Source organism: Brachypodium distachyon, chromosome 3, assembly GCF_000005505.3.
Source record: "Brachypodium distachyon strain Bd21 chromosome 3, Brachypodium_distachyon_v3.0, whole genome shotgun sequence".
In the NCBI taxonomy this organism is placed as follows: Eukaryota; Viridiplantae; Streptophyta; class Magnoliopsida; order Poales; family Poaceae; genus Brachypodium; species Brachypodium distachyon.
Genome location: NC_016133.3, coordinates 741,911 through 761,790, shown reverse-complemented (window position 1 = coordinate 761,790; position 19,880 = coordinate 741,911). Strand labels below are relative to the sequence as shown.

General features: G+C 42.6%; 4 protein-coding genes and 1 long non-coding RNA gene across 5 annotated transcripts; 3 read left to right on the top strand and 2 right to left on the bottom strand.

Annotated features, from left to right (window-relative positions):
* The first annotated feature begins 1,933 nt into the window (after positions 1–1,933).
* LOC100838490 (wall-associated receptor kinase 3) lies at positions 1,934–5,215 on the top strand. The gene is made up of 3 exons (XM_003572051.4): positions 1,934–2,977; positions 3,078–3,251; positions 3,857–5,215. Exons 1-3 carry the CDS (start codon positions 2,098–2,100, stop codon positions 5,017–5,019), a joined length of 2,217 nt encoding a protein of 738 aa, XP_003572099.1. The 5' UTR covers positions 1,934–2,097; the 3' UTR covers positions 5,020–5,215.
* Positions 2,725–6,060, bottom strand: LOC106866574. The gene is made up of 3 exons (XR_001407315.2): positions 5,444–6,060; positions 2,959–3,198; positions 2,725–2,867 (listed from the first exon to the last, which is right to left on the bottom strand). It is a non-coding gene; the product is annotated as an uncharacterized LOC106866574 (long non-coding RNA).
* A 1,816-nt stretch (positions 6,061–7,876) lies between these two features.
* On the top strand, positions 7,877–12,107 carry LOC100831740 (wall-associated receptor kinase 2). Its single transcript, XM_010235387.3, has 4 exons — positions 7,877–8,865; positions 8,967–9,080; positions 9,682–10,876; positions 11,834–12,107. Exons 1-4 carry the CDS (start codon positions 8,001–8,003, stop codon positions 11,958–11,960), a joined length of 2,301 nt encoding a protein of 766 aa, XP_010233689.2. The 5' UTR covers positions 7,877–8,000; the 3' UTR covers positions 11,961–12,107.
* Positions 11,968–12,996, top strand: LOC104583908 (putative wall-associated receptor kinase-like 16). Its single transcript, XM_010237922.3, has one exon. The coding sequence runs from the start codon at positions 11,968–11,970 to the stop codon at positions 12,994–12,996; it is 1,029 nt and encodes a 342-aa protein (XP_010236224.3).
* Positions 12,997–13,840: 844 nt separating this feature from the next.
* On the bottom strand, positions 13,841–18,120 carry LOC100835549 (GPI mannosyltransferase 3). The gene is made up of 9 exons (XM_003571914.4): positions 17,824–18,120; positions 17,498–17,615; positions 16,686–16,790; positions 16,269–16,591; positions 15,602–15,883; positions 15,320–15,500; positions 14,989–15,140; positions 14,719–14,881; positions 13,841–14,169 (listed from the first exon to the last, which is right to left on the bottom strand). The coding sequence occupies exons 1-9, from the start codon at positions 18,048–18,050 to the stop codon at positions 14,083–14,085; spliced, it is 1,638 nt and encodes a 545-aa protein (XP_003571962.1). The 5' UTR covers positions 18,051–18,120; the 3' UTR covers positions 13,841–14,082.
* Positions 18,121–19,880: the final 1,760 nt, after the last annotated feature.

The window sequence follows — 19,880 nt, the reverse complement described above, 5'->3', positions numbered from 1 at the left end:
TTATTGCTAGGTAATAAAGAGGTCTTTTGTTGTCAAAAACATAAATTAGTGTTGTCAAAGAAAAGAACAGAGATTGGTAGTGCTTTAAAGTTTAAACCAAGGACGAACCTGTGGTTCAAAGTTGATCAAGGAGGATTCGTTAAATTATCCTACTACCCATTTTGACCAGTCTGTCATCAACCGCACGAGGTGTCCAGTAGATTATCTCCTCGTATTTTATTTTTTATTTTTTGCGGGGAAGATTATCTCCTCGTTTTATAACACTCTTTAACGGCTTTGATCCAACCCCAGATATATGCACACGGTTTCGGTGACGTTCACCGACATGTGGGACCTGCAGCACGTCTTGAGAGCATTCACAGGGTTTTGGAAACGTGTGGTGCAAAGGTTGATGATGGAGACGGGTATGCAATGATCCATCCGAAACTTTTGATTTGCAGTCCAACGAATGTTTTTTTTTTAAACTTTTTTCCTCTCACGATTTGACCCAGTGAAAGTGTGAAACACACACACACCTGAGCACGCACACCGATCACATCGGCAAAGTTTCCAAAGACCAGATGAATTATCTACTCAACAGGGAATTTCAGAAGATCGTTTTTCCCCCTTTTGACTGAGCTGGTAAATACTGCTCCATCCGTTCCATATTAAATGACTTTCTATTATATGTATCTAAACGTTTTTTAGGCATAAATACATCCATATTTGGTCAAATTTGAGTCATTAACATGGGACGGAGTGAGTACTCAATGAAAAAAAAAACTACAGCCGGGAGTGTGTTAAACGATCCAAGGACGGCCAAAGAACCTAACCTATTGGCATCTAATTAGCTGACCAAGGCAGGAAGGCAGCAGAATTTGTCCAAAGGGAATTAATCGTGTGGGAAGAAAAGAACCCCCCTTTACCTGTACTATGTCCATTAGATTGATCTTCCGATTTTATAAGGTTTCCTTCGACGACTTGGCCCGATTAATCACGCATATATACACACCGGTCGCATCAGGCAACCTGTCTTTCAGGCATGCATGTGTCTTGCAGTCTTGAGCAAAGCCTGTTCTGTTCTTCCTGGCTCAATCACAACACCTGCGGCAAACACAAGATCAAGTTTTTGATCAGCTAGTGCTGCAAAGTTTTCTGGTGATAATACTCTTGCCTGGATAGATGCTATTTAGATTTATAGTAAACAGAGTAGTGAGACTGTCAACAATTCATGCTGCCAGGATAGAAGAGCCTCCCCAATCTCAAGAAAACTGGAGCACATTGCCACTGCAAACAATTTTCAGTTCCATAAAAAGCCAGTTGTTGTACACATGTGGAATTTCATTAAAGAAGCGCAGAGGGAAGTTACGCCAGATGGAGCACGCGCCAAGAACCTGATGGCCGGGTCTTTCTCCGGTAGGTGGCAAAGATACTTTCAGGAAAGGCCAGTGGGCCAAGCAAATGGATAAAATAGGAGGCTTAGTTAACATGTAAACGCATGTCCCCAGTTTCTCAAAGACCTGACATTCTTTTGGGTTTCTATATGTTAGAGCTGGGCACGTGCTTTAATTTGTGTCTACCGTCTAAGCAACGTGCCTAATATAAGAGCAGATTATCTTTTCTACCTAAACATGACACCGGTTTCATTCAACTTTAGTATTATGCTAATATGCAATATAGATGCAAACATCTACTGGAGAGTGATATCCAGCGTTCTATAGATTATTTTCGCTATGATTGTCCAGTCTGACCACACAAGGGTTCAAGATAAAAGTTAATACACCAACATGTAAACCAAAGTTTCCATGCCTAAGAATTGCAGCCATAGCTGTCAAAGAAAACTTTCGAACTTATATTTGATAAAAATAAAAACATTATAAGTTAAATTTGCCAAAGACAAAGCAAAACTGCCAACTAAGCCGCGGTCTCGCATTGCAGAGCAGACAAACTGGTTCGTACCACCAAACCACTTCTGACCTAGTCTACGCACTGATTGGACAAAAAAAACATGTAGGAGCAATTAGTCCACATCTGTTTCGATATATAAGCATAGCCAGGTTAGAGAAGGAAAGATGGATCATAGGAAAACCAGAAAAGGAGGCAGAACCATACACAGAAATGGCTGGAGCCTGCTTCCTGCTAATCTTTGCATCCACCCTGCTGCTAGCAAGCATCAAGAGCAGCACGGCGTCCAGGATGGCGAAGCCTGGATGCAGAGAAACATGCGGCAACCTCACCATCCCATACCCCTTCGGCATCGGTCCAGGTTGCTTCAGGGATATGTTGGATGTTTCATGCGTGAACAACACTCTTTACAGGCATAACTCAACGATCAGCAAGATGAAGATCTACAGCATCGATCTGCTAGGAGGGCAGTCCCGAGTCAACACCTTCATCGCCTCCAATTGCTTCTACAACAAAACTAACTTCAACACAGATGGATGGGCCTCGTTGAATACTGGTGAGTTTTATACAGTATCAACCAAGGCGAACAAATTAACAGCTGTTGGATGCAACACCCTTGCATTCCTGGGAGGCTTTAACGAGCACACTGTCGGAGCTGGGTGTTTCTCGATGTGCGCGGACAAGCAAAGTGTGGATCCTAGTGGGCAGTGCTCTGGCATGGGCTGTTGCCAGACATCTATTGCGTCAAACCTCTTTCGCTCCAACATAACTTTTGATCTGAGATTCAACAACTCTGAGGTGAATAGCTTCAACCCTTGCAGCTACGCTTTTGTTGCCGAGCTGGATTGGTTCAAGTTCAAGCCTTATTATCTTGAAGATGATAAGTTCAGAAAGGAGTTCAGGGATGGGGTCCCTACTGTGCTTGACTGGGTTGCTGGATATGAAAACTGTAACGAAGCGGTGAAGAACAGATCGTCGTATGCCTGCGTTAGCAAAAATAGCCAGTGCATCAACTCGCCAAATGCTACAGGATATCTCTGCACCTGCAACAATGGTTTTGCAGGCAACCCTTACCTGGAAGAAGGATGCCAAGGTTGGTAACTCTCTGAAACTCACTTCCATCTTTTGAGTTCATGTGAAGTTATCTTTGCACTGGTGTCAAGTTATTTACTTATCTTGCATGATGTTTGCAGATATCGACGAGTGCAGTTTTCCAGATCAGTATCCTTGCCATGGAATCTGCAGTAATCTGATTGGGAACTACAATTGTTTGTGCAAATCTGGGACTCGCAGTACAGATCCAAAGAAAGTAACCTGCAATCCAATTGGAGTGTCAGAAAGAGCTAAATTAATGAAAGTCTCTATAGGTAACCTTCGTATGCTCCAAATAGTTCACTAAGTGTCTCAGAATAGCGCTGACAAGTCAAACTGATATGGTGCAAATAGTGGGGCATTAGTAACATCCATTCCTAGAAATCTAAATTAGCCACATATGTGAACAATAAGACAAGGCACTATTTTCACTCTTATATTTATCCTACGAGCATGCACTCTGCATCAGAATATTGATAACGTTACAGACTTATGAAATTTTTAGCCATGTGCCCACTCATTGAAACAGACGATGTGCGCCTCTAAGGTTGTAATAATGTTAGCAGAAAACAACTAAAAGTTACAAAATGCAGCCTCTAAGGTTGTCACATAAACAATAGCTCACTTTCATATGTTGCCTACCCACTACATTGCCCAGCTCCATCATTGCATAAGGAATAAATGGCATACCTACTTATGTGTTTAAATGACAAAACTGTAGTTAGTAGCTGTCCTTATTTTCTAAAGAAAACAGCTGCGGAATTTCCCGATATACATTTGTGCCTCAAACTAAAACTTGTTCTAGCAACTGAAAGAAAATGTTTTATTGTCTATTAATCGACTAGAATTCCAATAACTGAAACAATGTTATTCTTGCCAGGTATTTCAGCATGTGCTATACTTCTCCTTATCTGCATTTCGGCACTGCTGATGGAATGTCAGAAGAGAAAGCTCATAAAAGAAAAGAAGACCTTCTTCCAACAAAATGGCGGTCTGCTATTATATGAGCGAATCATGTCAAAACATGTTGATACTGTTAGAATATTCACAAGAGAAGAACTAGAGAATGCAACGAACAATTTTGATTCAAGCAGAGAACTAGGAAGAGGTGGCCATGGAACAGTTTACAAGGGAATTCTCAAAGATAACAGAGAGGTAGCAATAAAGCGCTCAAAGATTATGAACGTGGCTGAGAAAGATGAATTTGTGCAAGAGATGATTATACTTTCACAGATAAACCACAGGAATGTGGTAAAGCTCCTAGGTTGTTGCTTAGAAGTGGAGGTTCCAATGTTGGTCTACGAATGCATCCCAAACGGCACCCTATTCGAGCTGATGCATGGCAAAAACAGAAGACCGTTCATTTCATTGGATGCTCGTCTCAGGATAGCTCAGGAATCTGCAGAAGCACTAGCATATCTGCACTCATCAGCATCCCCACCCATAATTCACGGAGACGTCAAATCTCCGAACATTCTGCTTGGCGACAACTACACAGCAAAAGTGACTGACTTTGGAGCATCAAGAATGCTTGCTACGGACGAAATACAATTTATGACATTGGTGCAGGGAACTATAGGTTATCTGGACCCTGAATACTTACAAGAACGTCAACTAACAGAGAAGAGTGATGTATACAGTTTTGGAGTTGTGCTCCTAGAGCTCATTACGAGGAAGTTTGCAATTTACTCCGACGGTGCTGGAGAAAAGAAAAACCTCGCATCATCATTCCTTCTGGCAATGAAAGAGAACAGCCTTCAATCCATACTAGACCAGCATATATTGGAATTTGACGCGGAGCTGCTCCAAGAAGTCGCTCAGCTGGCAAAGTGCTGCTTGAGTATGAGAGGGGAAGAACGGCCACTGATGACGGAAGTCGCCGAGAGGTTGAGAACAATACGAAGCAGGTGGAGAGAACAGTTGATGCAGAATCCTATCAACGAGACCGAATGTTTGCTTGAGAACTCGTCGTCGAATTACGACATTTCTAGCACGGGACAGCACGGAAGTCTGATGGCGCTCGATTTAGAGAGTGGTAGATGATCGATTGCTTATGATATCACAAACTGTAGCAGAGATTGAATTCATTGTTCCCCTGGCATAAATATCATGTAAAAAAACAGTGTGTCGTTTCTGTTTAATGGCTGTCACTTCCTGACATAATTATCATGTAAACCTCTATGTACCATGATTTGAAGTATATATTGTAGTATGTCAGCAACTAGTAAAGAGCAGCAAAGATCCATCCACTGCCATAATGTGATAAGAGTAAATTTAGCATCAAATTTACAGAATGGGTAAGAGGGGACACGGCCTCCATTAGCAGAATCAAACTGTCTCTGGCCCCTGGCGAGTGGCACCCGGATCCAATTCGCACCCCCATCATTCCCAAAACCAGCATCGCGACGAAACGGCAACCGAAAGAGAGCAGCCGTGGGCGAGCGAACGAGGGGAGGGGGGGGCTTACCCGAAGGCGAGGGAGACCTCGAGGCACACTGCCGTCTGTCTGCCAGTGCTCGTCGGGGGTTGAAGTAGGTGTTCGCACCACGCAGCAGCGCGGAACGTACGCCGCCGCGAACGCTCTGGCACCCGCTCCGCCCGCGCATTCGGATGCCGCCCGGCGAAGGCGGAAGGGTGCCGCTTCCTGCGGGAGGAGGCGGCGTGAGGCCTCACCTGCGGTGACTCATCGCGGCGAGACCGCTCTCCTCTCCGGCGAGAGGGCCGAGCAGAACGGCAAAAGGCAAAACAACACCAACAACAAAAAAAAACAAATTCTCTGGGGTAGAATGAAGAACCGGAAGTCGTCTGGGCTGTTGTTGGGTTGGGCCGAGAAGGAGGGAATTTCTTTTCCTCTGTGAGTCCTAATGCTGGCCGTCGGGCCGGCCCAAATCAGCCCGACTCCGTTTCATGCCGTGCTGGGTCCCGACTCCCACTATTAATAACGTTAAAGCAAAGTTGATCGAGGATGACTCGTTAAATTATCCTTTACCCCTTCTTACCAGTCCGTCATCAACGCACGTGTAATAAGCACAGCAGATCATCTCCTTCTCGTTTCCTAAGATCTCCCTTCAACGACTTAGACCCGATCTCATATGGATGCATATAGCCAGAGATATACACACCTGTCGCATCATGGAACCTTCCTTAGTTTGTTTCCATGCGTCCCAGTTAGGCCTGAGTCGCAGTCGAGGATCGATCATCTGCGGCAACACAGGATCAAACAAGTTCTTAATCGGCTTGTTACTGGTGATAACAACACTCTTACTGGCTAGATGCTAGCATCTACATTTGCAGTGTCCATAGGCGAATATATACAATAAAACAGTTCATCTTTTCTCAAGAAAGAGAATGAAAAGGTAAAGCAGTTCATCCATGCATGCAACCAGGAATGGAAGAGACTCCTAAATCTCATATGTGAGCTCAGGCTCACTAATTGCCACTACACTGCTTCCGATTTTATCAAAAGGCCAGTTGCAGTACACTGTACACATGTGACAATTCATCAAGGAAGCACAGGGAAGTTGTTACGCAAGAATGCAGTGCGTTGACGCGACCGAAGACTGATGGCCAGGTCTTCTTCTGGTAGGTGGGCGTGATGCTTTCAGGAAAGGCCAAAGCAAATGTATTAACAGAAAATTGGGGGAACTTAATTGCACTCCTTTAACCATCATATCAATCAGCATGTAAAACACCATTCCCCAGTTTACTCAAGACCTTTTGGCTTTCAGTTCAAGCAAGGGCAAGGTGCTTTGTGTCTAGCATCTAAGCACGACACTAATATAAGAGTGGATTTGCTTTTCTGGCTAAACATGACACTGGTTTCAGCACTCTTTTGTGAGCTGTGATCATGACCAGCTGGAAATTTTATTTTGCTGGTACGAAACATAGGAGGGAAAGGTTGCTTCAGAGAAAATTTTCCCGTTTTCTAAGATTTTCCTTCAACGAGTTAGACCCAATCCCACCCCATATCTATACACACACGATCGCGTCATGGAACCTTCCTTTGCTTCCATGTGTCGCGGTTAGGACAGAATCGCAGTCTAAGGACCCCCAAGTGGTTGCCAAGCCTCTGTTCCTCACTCAATCTTCTACGGCGACACAAGATTAACAAGTTCTTAATCAGCCTTTTGTTACTGGTGATAACACTGACATGCTAGTGTTTACATTTGCAGTGTCCAAAGGCATATATACAGCAAAACAGTTCATACATACTAGTATGTCAGTTCATCAGGCTCACTGATTGGCACTGCACTGCTTCCATCTCACCAAAAGGCCAGTTGTACACATATGACAATTCATCAAGAATGGGAGTGCGTTGACGCGACCAAAGACTTGCCGAGTCTTCGTCTTCTTCTGGTAGGTGGGCGTGATGCTTTCAGAAAAAGGACTATCAATACGTGCCAAAGCATATGGATAACAGAAAATTAATGGGGGCTTTAACCATCATATCAGTCAGCATGTAACATTCCCCAGTTTACTCAAGACCTTCTTTTGGCTTTCAATTAAAGCTGGGCATGCAAGGTGCATTGTGTCTAGCATCTATTCTAAACACACCACTAATATAAGAGTGGATTTGCCTTCCTCTCTGGCTGAACATCACACTGGTTTCAGCACTCTTTTGTGAGCTGTGATCATGACCGGTTGGAAATTTATTCTGTTGATACGAAACATCGGGGGAAAACAATCTACGTCTTTCACTAAAATTGTCGAGTGCGATCGTACAAGTAATTTTCAAGAAGTAATTTTCAAGATAAACGTAAAGCGTAGAAAGCTAACACTTCGATTGGCAGACCAAAATTTCCATACCTAAGAAAAGGAGCAAGATCTGATTAAAAAAACTAGAACGCTGATTTGAACTAGTTCATACCCCAAAAACAACTTCTGCTGACCTAGTCTACACCCTGATTGGACAAAAAAACATGCAGGAGCAATTAGTCCACATCTCTTTCGATATATAAACAAAGCCAAGTTAGAGAAATGGCTCATAGGGAAACCAGAAAAGGAGGCACAAAAAATACACAGAAATGGCTGGAGCCTTACCATGGCTAATCTTTGCAGCCACCCTGCTGCTAGCAAGCATCAAAAGCAGCACAGCGTCCAGGATGGCGAAGCCTGGATGCATAGAAACATGCGGCAACCTCACCATCCCATACCCCTTCGGCATCGGCGAAGGTTGCTTCAGAGAAAGGTTTGATGTTTCATGCGAGAATAACACTGCTTACTGGGGCAACTCAAGCATCAATTTCAAGATCTACGACATCAGTCTGTTAGAAGGGCAGATCACAATCACCACCTTAATTGCCTCCTCGTGCTTCTCCAACAAGAAACCTGGATGGGTCTCTTTAAGGACTGGACGGTTATTTACAGTATCAACCAAGGCCAACAAATTAACAGCGATTGGATGCAATACCTTTGCAATCCTGGGAGGTTATAACAAGCACAATTTTGGAGCTGGGTGTTTCTCCATGTGCAGGGACAAGAAAAGTGTGGATGAAAGTGGGCAGTGCTCTGGCATGGGGTGTTGCCAGACATCTATCCCGCCAAAAGTTATTTTCTCCAATATAACTTTTGATGATAGATTCAGCAATTCTGAGGCGAGTAGCTTCAACCCATGCAGCTATGCTTTTGTCGCCAAGCAGGACTGGTTCAAGTTCAAGCCTTATTATCTTGATGATGATAAGTTCAGAAAGGAATTCAATGATGGTGCTCCGACTGTGCTTGACTGGGTTGCTGGATATGAAAATTGTACCGAAGCGGTGAAGAACACATCATCGTATGCCTGCATTAGCAAGAATAGCCAGTGCATCAACTCACTAAATGCTACAGGATATCTCTGCACCTGCAACAATGGTTTTGCAGGCAACCCTTACCTTGAAGGAGGATGCCAAGGTCGGTAACTCTCTGAAACTCACTTCCTTCTTTTGAGATCATGCCAAGTTATCTTTCCATGGATCTCAAGTTATTTCCTTATCCTTTCTTGATGTTTGCAGATATCGACGAGTGCAGTTTTCCAGATCAGTATCGTTGCCATGGAATCTGCAGCAATACGATTGGGAGCTACACCTGCAATCCGATTGGAGCTAAACTAACAAAAGTGTCTACAGGTAACCTTCCTATGCCCCAAATAGTTCATTAAGTGTCTCAGAAAGCGCTGACAAGTTAAACTGATATAGTGCAGATAGTTAAGCAAGCATTAGTAACATGTTCCTAGAAATCTGAATTCAGCCACATATTTGAACAATAAGACAAAACACTTTTTCATTCTTATACTTGAAATATGCATATAATTCATATTAGAGCATTATCCTAAGAGTATGCATTCTACATCAGAATAGAGATAAGGTGTACAACCATAAATTCTGCTCTTGTGCAAAATTTAAAATATGCTCATGGTAAATTAAATACTTACAGAATAGTAGCCATGTGCCTATTCGTTGCAACAGATCACAGACAAATGAATACCAGAAGCATATAACATAAAAGGAAACGAAATTTGAGTTTTCTTATATTCAAATGTCATTGGTTGGTCGTAATTTACAACGAGAACTCGAATATTGCACCAAGAAACATTATACTAATTATATTAAGGCAACCAATATGAAATATCAAGCACAAAATTTATCATCCATTTTCATATGAAGATGATATCAACAATGCACAAAGACACAAATTACTTATCGACCATCATGTGTATATTATTTTCAGGTGTAGTCATTGGAATAGGACTTGGCAGTGCAGCAGGACTCATAATTTTGTTTCTTACTGGATGCGTCATCTCCGAAAAAATTAAACACCGAAGGACACAGATGTTGAAGTGCAAGTTCTATGAGCAAAACCGTGGACAGTTGTTGGAACAATTGGTATCACAGAGAGCTGATATTGCAGAAAGAATGATCATACCCTTGGAAGAGCTAGAGAAGGCAACAAACAATTTTGATAAAGGTCGTGAGATTGGTGGTGGAGGACATGGTACCGTCTACAAAGGGATTTTATCGGACCTCCATGTCGTAGCCATCAAGAAACCAAAGAAGGTGGTTCAGAGGGAGATTGATGAGTTCATTAATGAGGTTGCTATCCTATCACAGATCAACCACAGAAACGTGGTCAAGCTCTACGGTTGTTGCCTTGAAACAGAAGTACCCATGTTGGTCTATGAGTTCATATCCAATGGAACCCTCTACGAGCATCTCCACGTCGACGGGCCAAGATCGCTGCCATGGAATGACAGGCTGCGGATCGCGGTTGAAACAGCCAGATCTCTAGCTTATCTTCACTCGACAGCTTCAATACCTATCATCCACAGAGACGTGAAGTCAGCCAACATACTTCTGGACCAAGCTCTAACAGCAAAGGTAGCAGACTTTGGAGCCTCCAGGTTCATCTCAGTGGGGAAATCAGGGCTAACCACGATGGTTCAAGGTACAATAGGGTATCTGGACCCTATGTACTTCTACACGGGGCGGCTCACGGAGAGGAGTGACGTGTACAGCTACGGTGTGATGCTCGTCGAACTGCTGACTCGGAAGAAGCCATTCTCATATTTGTCTCCCGATGGCGAAGGCCTTGTCGCGAATTTTGTTGCCTTGTTTGAACAAGGCAATCTGTCGGGGATGTTAGATCCACAGGTGACGGATGAGGGAGGCGAGGAAGTACAAGAAGCTGCTGCGCTTGCGGTAGCATGTATAAAATTAAGAGGCGAGGATCGTCCATCCATGAGACAGGTGGAGCTGACGCTGGAAGGCCTTGGACCATCTAAGAAGCATGTTTCAGAGGATGCTGGGTTCAACAGACTTGACAAGAATAATACTATTACGACAAATTCTCCATGGAGCTTAAGAAGCAGTGTTGAGGGATCGGCTAGACAGTATACTATGGAAGCAGAGTTGACCATGTCTTCAAGGTATCCTCGGTAGTGCTTGCTTTTTCATATGGTTAGAGTTCAACGCTGTCGCTGTCCCTTTCCGCTTAGGGGGTCTTCTGTCCTCCGGTTTGAGCATTGTTCTTGTGTCTTCGTGGCTAGAATTTCTCGTATACTCTGATTCCTTGTCAAGTCACGCTCTTGTATAAAGTTGTGGTCTTAAATTGTCAAGGCTGCCATTGCCTTTTTACTTATTGATTTGTTATGTTTTCCCCTCTCTTTTTCTTTGGGTCCTTTTTCTCTTGCAGCTAAGCAAACACTCGTGCATGTGCACGAATATATATATTGACAACGATGCATTCTCTGTATGTCAGAGTAGACAACCTAAGCAGCAATTAGGTTGAGAAGTCCACTCATCAGCATCTCCTATAGTTCAAGGAGACGTCAAATCTCCAAACATTCTCCTAGGCGACAACAACACAGCAAAAGTGACTGACTTTGGAGCATCAAGAATGCTTCCTACAGATGAAATACAGTTTATGACATTGGTACAGGGAACTATAGGTTATCTGGACCCTGAATACTTACAAGAGCATCAACTGACAGAGAAGAGTGATGTTTACAGTTTTGGAGTACCTCCTAACACACAAATAATTACTGTAAACCTGGAAATTGCATACAATACTCATTGGATCATTAAACTACAGATAATCATGTCACAAGCCCGAGCCAATGCTGACTAACACGATAATCATAAGTTGACTACCCACCGAATTGCCCCCTTTCATTATTGCATATGGACCAAAGGATATACCTATTTATTAGTTCAAATGACAAAAATATTAGTAGACGTCCTTATTTTCTAAAGAAAGCAGTTGTGCAATTTCCTTTTACATTAGTGCCTCAAACTAATTATTGCTCTAGTAAATGAAATAAAGTTTTTCTTGGTTACTTAAGCGACTAGACTTCCAGTAACTGAAACAAAGTTATTCTTGGCAGGAATTTCAGCATGTGCTATGCTTCTCCTTATATTCATTTTTGCACTACTGATGGAATGCCAGAAGAGAAAGCTCAGAAAAGAGAAGAAGGCCTTCTTCCAACAAAATGGAGGTCTGCTACTGTATGAGCAAATCATGTCAAAGCATGTTGATACAGTCAGAATATTCACAAGAGAAGAACTAGAGAACGCAACAAACAATTTTGACTCAAGCAGAGAACTAGGAAGAGGCGGCCATGGAACTGTTTACAAGGGAATTCTCAAGGACAGCAGAGAAGTAGCAATAAAGCACTCAAAGATTATGAACGTCGCCGAGAAAGATGAATTTGTGCAAGAGATTATTATACTTTCACAGATAAACCACAGGAATGTGGTAAAGCTTCTAGGTTGCTGCTTAGAAGTGGAAGTCCCAATGTTGGTCTACGAATGCATCCCAAACGGCACTCTATTCGAGCTGATGCATGGCAAAAACAGAAGGCAATTCATTTCATTGGATGCTCGTCTCAGGATAGCTCAGGAGTCTGCAGAAGCACTAGCATATCTTCACTCATCAGCATCCCCACCCATAATTCACGGAGACGTCAAATCTCCAAACATTCTGCTTGGCGACAACTACACAGCAAAAGTGACTGACTTTGGAGCATCAAGAATGCTTGCTACTGATGAAATACAATTTATGACATTGGTGCAGGGAACTATAGGTTATCTGGACCCTGAATACTTACAAGAGCGTCAACTGACAGAGAAGAGTGATGTATACAGTTTTGGAGTTGTGCTCCTAGAGCTCATTACGAGGAAGTTTGCCATTTACTCCGACGGTGCTGGAGAAAAGAAAAACCTCGCATCATCATTCCTTCTGGCAATGAAAGAGAACAGCCTTCAATCCATACTAGACCAGCATATATTGGAATTCGACGCGGAGCTGCTCCAAGAAGTCGCTCAGCTGGCAAAGTGCTGCTTGAGTATGAGGGGGGAAGAACGGCCACTAATGACGGAAGTCGCCGAGAGGTTGCGAACAATACGAAGCAGGTGGAGAGAACAGTTGATGCAGAATCCTATCAAGGAGACCGAATGTTTGCTTGAGAATTCATCATCGCAGTATGACCCTTCTAGCACTGGACATCATGGAAGTCTGATGGCGCTAGATTTAGAAAGTGGTAGATGATAAGTTGTTTATGAAATAATAGATTGTACTAGAGACTGAATTCAATGTTCCCTGGCATAAAATATCATGTAAAAACAATGACGGAAGTCGCTGTGAAGTATTCTATTATGTCAGCAACAAAGAGTTTCTATATTGTGTAAAGTTTCTTTTAGCCCTCACCTTTCTCTGGGGGGTTTCACCCATAGCTTGTTAATGTCTCTAGTGTAAAGCACGTTCTGTATAGGCTCTGTCGCTCTGATATGCACCACCTGTATATGTCCTGTACACCTTTTACTCTATATTTTTGGTTAATAAAAACAAAGAGTTGCTATGGTGTTGCTTAATTTGCGTCACATCATGGAAGTTAGTGATAATACATCAACAGAATTCCAGTATTTTAAGATGACAAAAGGGAATGCAAATAGAATGTCAAACAGACAAACAGTAAAAAGAGTGCAAGAACTTGCAAACATTAAAATTTAGGATTGAATTGGAAACAGAGTATATCTACCAGTACAACATTTCATATGAGATTCACTGCACCGACAGTTGCTGGCTACTTAATGATAAGCAAGAACAAGATAGGGGGAAACTACATGTGATAAATCAGAATTCCTGCCTGTGTGTATTTAGCAGAAGCTTCAAGGAAAAGAAAGAACAAAAAAAATGTGCGTTACCAGTTGCAAAATAGAGGCATTTTTCTTAGGGTGTGTTTGGGACAGCTCCAGCTTCACAGATTTGGTGGGAGCTGGACATGCATAGCTCCAGTTTGTACCAACAAGGGCGAAATACATTTTTATTTTGGATTTTTCCTAGTTCCCAAGTAATTAGGACGAATTTGCTTCCATTGTCGCACCATTGCCTATGAACAAAGCGCACACTTATTTATGCATGTTGCACATTGTGTTGTACAAAACCAGACCCGTATAAAAAGGATAAGCACTTAACATGTCATTATGTCAAGGGGTCAAAAATCATAACAAATTCCTAATTTATAGTATCCAATATTGTTACATATCATTTTTGAAATAACAAACTGAAAGCACGAAACACGATCAAAGGTTGTTAGATGGGGTGAGAAGCTCTCTTTTTTTATGGCCAAAGCAATCATAGTACATCCATCGTTGAATACACAGCAACAGATGACTGAAGGGCTCTATCGATCTTGAAGTGGGAGTGGAAAAATCTCCTGACCTGTCAACCATAACACATGTTAATGAGTGTTTTCAAGGAGATGAGGAACAAAATTGTCATGTACTGAAACTGATCACGCAATGTAGCACAGCTCCTTTTTTTTTTCTTGTTTTAGTTGAGCTAGCTAGATCGTAGCCCTTATAGAAGAACAGGGAAGGCAATATCATATTTATTTGAAGGGACCCTACAATCTCTATTGACAAGCGAACTTAGGTTCAATGTAATAAGCTGATAATACTTCTGAATGTGAGATATCATGTTACAATGGCCCCACATCAGACAACCAGAGTCATGCCTGGTGAATGGCAACTAGAAGTGACTAATAAGTCTTTCTAGACTTCACTTTTTTTCCTATGTATCTAGAGTAGCTAAAGTCCACTCATGTGTGCAGCACTCTAGTTGTCACAACATTATTAGTAGGTCAGGTTATTTGCATGTCTTTCGAGTTGTATTAATGAGTGCACCTTGACTGATGATGTGGAATAAAATGAGCATCTGGTTCAACCCTCCAAAAGAAAAGGCACGATGTTGAGGTGAAATGGCATATACCTCTTGAAATGAATTGCGCGATAGTAACTCAAGGACATGTCTTTCTTCAGATTCAAATAATACAATGTGACTGAAGGAAGATAAATTTCCAAAGACCTCGCCAACAAAATCAAGTGGATTCATGAGGAAACGATCTGACTCATCCAGGATCCCTTTGTTATCACTGGGAACATGGAAATTAAGTCAAGGGACATTGGTTAAGTCTTGGGTACATTGTACTAACATGAAATGTTGAATCTACTTGACTAGAAAGAGTAAAAAGATAACCACCTCGGAGTACAGTCCAAAAAGCGCATAGGTAGGCTGCTATGTAAGGTGGAGTAATAAGGTGTTGAATGGCAAGGCATGAGAAATAGGACACCCTTCACTCTTCCATCATGGGCTTCTTTTGACAGATAAAACATAACATCTTCAGTTCCTCTCTGCCACAACAGAAGGTGCACGTAACTATATAAGAACATGTGAAGAGGGGGAAAAGGATCTTGGAAAGGAAAGCTAATCAGCAATAACAGAAAAACTAGAACAAGTTTTCCTTTAAAAAATCAATGAACAGCAGAAACAAGAACAATGTTATCACATATACACAAATAAAAGGGCTTACTTGATGCAACAGGGACATGTATAAGGCCATTGGAACATTGGTTATGATGAGAAAAATAACAGAAAGTTGCAACCTTGAAAAGTGTCTTTTCCGATGAGGAGTTTTACCCTTGAATTGTGACATTGCAGCTAAGCAGTAACCCGAGAACATCAACGCTAAAGGTAGCACTGGAAGAACAAACCTGTTGTATTCAACCTATTTATATGAGCGACTCATAAAGATCAAACAATATACATTAGTTGATTTCAGAAACATAATGCTCTAATGAGAAGAGGCGAATACCTGAACTCTTTGTGTCCAAGTATGCTATAAACCCCCAAAACCCAGGCAATTAGACCTGAAAGCTTCCATTCTCGAGACTTTATGATTCCAAAGACTGAAAACGGTAAGAATGTCCAAATCATAGATGGAAAACCTTGGGTGAAGTACCAGTGGAATACGTGTGTTCCATAGTAGTCTCCTCCTGAAGAAAATAGGTTGAATTTCAAAAAGTTAAGCGGCACTATGACCCAAGAACCATGCATCCACCAATCAAGGAACGTTGTTACTGCAAGGACGATAGCCCTGCATAAGGATTGAACAACATAGAAATTTCATACAGGAAGTTTCACCAGTTGTGACAGAAGAAATTAGCCTAAAGAAAAGGCAAGCAACCACTGCAAATAAAGGTAATTAGTGACGATACAGTTTCCTGAATCGCTAAGTCTTCATCTTAAAACTCTGTGACCATACGGAAACTACCACCCCACTCAACCCCCCAAATGGACCATACCAGATAAAAAGATCATAGCAACTACCTAAAAGTCATTAGCAATCCAGCATTGATGCATATCCAGTGCAACAAAACTAGAAACAATATAGTGAAGACATTATAAAGGAATCTACCAAGTACCACTGGCTATACAACGGAAAACTGTAAATTTACATGAGTTTAATAATAACCTCTTACCCTAGTGGAATGACCTCAAGAAACAGAAATTGGCACTTGAATTTTATCTGAATAAAATCCAAAAGACCAACATACAACCATGTGATGGCACTAGTTGGCCGAATTGCGCAAGCTAAGGCTGCTATGAGTAGTGCCATTTTTCTTGACTGAGGACTTTGGTAGCTAGTAGCTTGCTGCTTCGAAATAACTGAAATTCCCTTGGAAGACTCGATTGCAACAAACCAATAATAGAGTCCAGCCACAGTCAAAACTGTCTCCAAGCTGTTTGATAGAGTCCGTGTAATACAGAAAAACATGAACCAATTAACCAACTGTGAGAATAACTGTGAGTGATTTGTTAAGGTCACCATTCAACAGTTAACTGATATTTTATCCATGAAAACAAAATCATATATACAAAGATAAGTTAAAGGATACTGTCCACTGAGCAACATGCTCGTTGAAAATAAGTTTGGAAAGTTTATACAAGTAAAGATCTCCAAATGATGCGAAGACTGATTGTAGAAGACGTGGAGCCATCGCCTAAGAAGAAACAAATATATAGATAAGGACCTGCCTAAAATTGATGCGGACAGAAACAGGATACACATTCTGGGACGATGCTGCCATCAGAAAACAAACTGAACTAAGAATTCATGTTCACTGAAAGTTTCACGTATTCTGGAGGTAACCTATCAATACTGAGGCTCATGTTGACGGGGAGTATGTGGACAAGATGCAAGAAGGTAACCAAGAAGATTATAACTGCATATCGTGCTTCCAGGCCAAGCACCTGAGTGAGGAAGTGCATCATGGGGTGCAGAAGTAAAGGTGTGAGGAAACATGCCTAACATCGAGCATTCTGTAATGTTTTCCCTCTTTGGTTTTAAAAGAATTGCAATGCGGAAGATCCGTGTGTTCACTAGTACTTTGACATGCCAGGGTTTGTTTAAGTTCTGTGCAGCTGAAACCTACAGGTTATAAGGACCCATGTGTATTAGTAAGATGGGCTTGGAGAGATACCCTGTGACAAATGATCCTAAAGTTTGCAAAATTCCATGACAAGGGGATTGTGAAACTTAGAAAAATCTCAAATAACTTGTGATCATTCGTTGCGTTGCCTCATGGATTCACTACCATCATATGGAGCTGACAATAACTGATTTCAAGGTGGCCACACTGCCCTACACCTCATCTTCCACCAAAACACATGGGATCTGCCCCAGTGATGAAAATGCTAGAGTGATTACCATGAACCATGGCGTGTCCAGATGGAGAAACGCCAGGAACTTGTAAAGAGCAGCAAAGATCAGCGGATGGAGGTAGCCCCGAAGCCCCCGCTTCCACTCCCAGGTCAGGTGTCCATACCTGCCAGCAGCAGCAACAGCAGAAAAATCAACAGACATTAGCAGTGGTTTAGCATCGAAAGTTCAGAATGAGTAAGCAGACACTGTTCCCTCCAGCAGAACCGACCAATCTCGCTCCGTGGAGAGGCATCCGGATCCAAGAACGGCTCTAACTCTAGTACCAGGAAACGGAAAGCGGAAGCAGCGGCGAGCGGGGTTTTTTACTTTACCCGAAGGCGATGCGGTGGGCGACCTCGAGGCACTGCCAGTGCTCGTCGGGGTTGAAGTAGGTGCGCACCAGCAGCGCGTTCGCCGCGCGGAACGCCATCGCGAGCGCCAGCACCCTCCGCTCCGGCCACGGACGGATCCGCCCCGCCTTCCCCGGCGAAGAGCCACCTCCATCTCCTTCGGGAGGAGGCGGCGCGACGGCGGCGTGAGATCGCCTCCGGTGACTCATCGCGGCGAGACGCGCTCTCTCTCTCTTCTCCGGCGCGACTGAGAGCGGGGACAGAATGAGGGGAGGGAGGCTGACGGGTGGGGCCGGGCTAGAATGAAGCAGGCCGGTCTTTGTGTGCGCCGTTGTTGGGCTTGGCCGAGCGGGAGATATGGCACTCGGCCTGTAAATACGTGGAAGGATACTTGGCCCATGTAAGCCCGTTACAGAGAGGTAGCTTCGCAGCTAATCAACCAAGAGACACGGAAAGACAGCTCACTGGTGATTCTAAAAAAAAAAGACAGCTCACTGGTTTAATTTGCTCATTAGTGGCACCGAAATAGTGGAAAAAAACTCTATTTTCTGGGTTAATTTCATATATGTCACTGCAAATTGTGCAATTTCAAAAAATGCCACTGCAATTCCCATCTTTTGAAAAATGCCATTGCAGTGGCATCTTTCGACCAATTGTACCGGCATTTTTCGAAATCGTCGCGTATATCAAATTAACCCCTTTTCTTTCGGTTTTGGGGTTGGGAAATAATGCAAAGAAAATCTTGCTTTTCAAAAAAAAAACTCACATGCTACGTGAGAATTGTTACTGATGTCATTAGCATGCGGGTACATGCATATTTGGACGAACCTCCGACACTTAATATGGTACTAGAGAGTACACGATCATATAATACTTTAAATTATGGTTCAACAACGTTTAGAAAATCACTGCTTTAAGAAACTGTTGATTTAACCGCGTTTAGAAAATCCAAAAGACCTAGGATCGATGGCGGAGGGGAACGGTGGGGAGCCGGTGGCCGTGCCTGTGGTCTGGGTGTCGGAGGAGGTGGAGACCTCCTCTATCCTCCCCTAATCATAAAACCGAACATATTCACGAAGTGTTCTCAGATAACATCCAAAGAGCTACTGAGCATATAGAATGATCATCAAGAGCAGTTAAACATTAAGAGAACATAATTTTGATGATGTGATGTCACATGCCATCATGGACAAAGGTCGGTCGTGTGATATAAAAGGAAGAAACTATAGTTGACAAATAGCACTCCCTCTATGAAGACTTGAATGGCAAATTTGAGGATTGAGAAACCAAAAAAAAGTTCTTTCTGAAATCTATGAGTTTTACTCCGGGGTGGGCCAATTGCAGTGCAACGTTGAAGAGATGCGCAATTAGGAATCAATTGGACAACAAGCAACGAGGTCATATGGAAGTATGATGGGAGCTCAATGATCAATTTGAGCTTAGAGTTTTTGGATATCTCTAATTAGGATTTGTCCTTGTATTTAAGTAGCAGGCACAAAAAAAATTATGCCTGCACGAAAAAATTAGATGAAAACTAAGTGAAACCAAAATCTGTGAGAACCAACTCAAACAACCCGCGAATCTGAATTCTTAAACACCACCAAAAGATAGCGCAATCAATGCATTTAAGTACTAGGTACCAAAACATTTACGCCAACTTCCAGTCATGTCGGAAACGTATTACTACCCAGATGTACCGTTACTTCCACGCTATATATAACCAGCCAAGCCTGCTTCGGGCCCTGTCGGAAACGTACTACTATCCCTTTGTATGGATGTCACGTTATTTTCATGCTGCTATATATATAACCAGTGTAGCTCACTTGTGGCTCTTCCGAAAATGTACTATTACCTCATTGTACGAACAGCACGTCTTACATCATACTGTTATTTCCTCGTTTCCCCGCTATATATAACTAGTCAAGCTTTTGGTGTGTCCGTCGCTATATGTGATTTATTTAAAACTTTTTACGAGAGGCACACTGCGTTGGTAGCACGGTAACGGTTAAAGGGGTGTGCGCACTGGATATTCTGCCCGA

Bases quoted from the DNA above. Each gene is read 5' to 3' on its own strand.
- LOC100838490 (XM_003572051.4), top strand. From the start codon at position 2,098: ATGGCTGGAGCCTGCTTCCTGCTAATCTTTGCATCCACCCTGCTGCTA. The intron at 2,978-3,077 runs GTTGGTAACTCT...TGATGTTTGCAG, and splicing joins CCTGGAAGAAGGATGCCAAG to ATATCGACGAGTGCAGTTTT. The intron at 3,252-3,856 runs GTAACCTTCGTA...TATTCTTGCCAG, and splicing joins ATTAATGAAAGTCTCTATAG to GTATTTCAGCATGTGCTATA.
- LOC100835549 (XM_003571914.4), bottom strand. From the start codon at position 18,050: ATGAGTCACCGGAGGCGATCTCACGCCGCCGTCGCGCCGCCTCCTCCC. The intron at 16,592-16,685 runs GTATCCTTTAAC...AATCACTCACAG, and splicing joins AGCATGTTGCTCAGTGGACA to TTATTCTCACAGTTGGTTAA. The intron at 15,884-16,268 runs GTAAGAGGTTAT...ATCCTTATGCAG, and splicing joins CTTGAGGTCATTCCACTAGG to GGCTATCGTCCTTGCAGTAA.
- LOC100831740 (XM_010235387.3), top strand. From the start codon at position 8,001: ATGGCTGGAGCCTTACCATGGCTAATCTTTGCAGCCACCCTGCTGCTA. The intron at 8,866-8,966 runs GTCGGTAACTCT...TGATGTTTGCAG, and splicing joins CCTTGAAGGAGGATGCCAAG to ATATCGACGAGTGCAGTTTT. The intron at 10,877-11,833 runs GTATCCTCGGTA...TATTCTTGGCAG, and splicing joins GAGTTGACCATGTCTTCAAG to GAATTTCAGCATGTGCTATG.
- LOC104583908 (XM_010237922.3), top strand. From the start codon at position 11,968: ATGTCAAAGCATGTTGATACAGTCAGAATATTCACAAGAGAAGAACTA.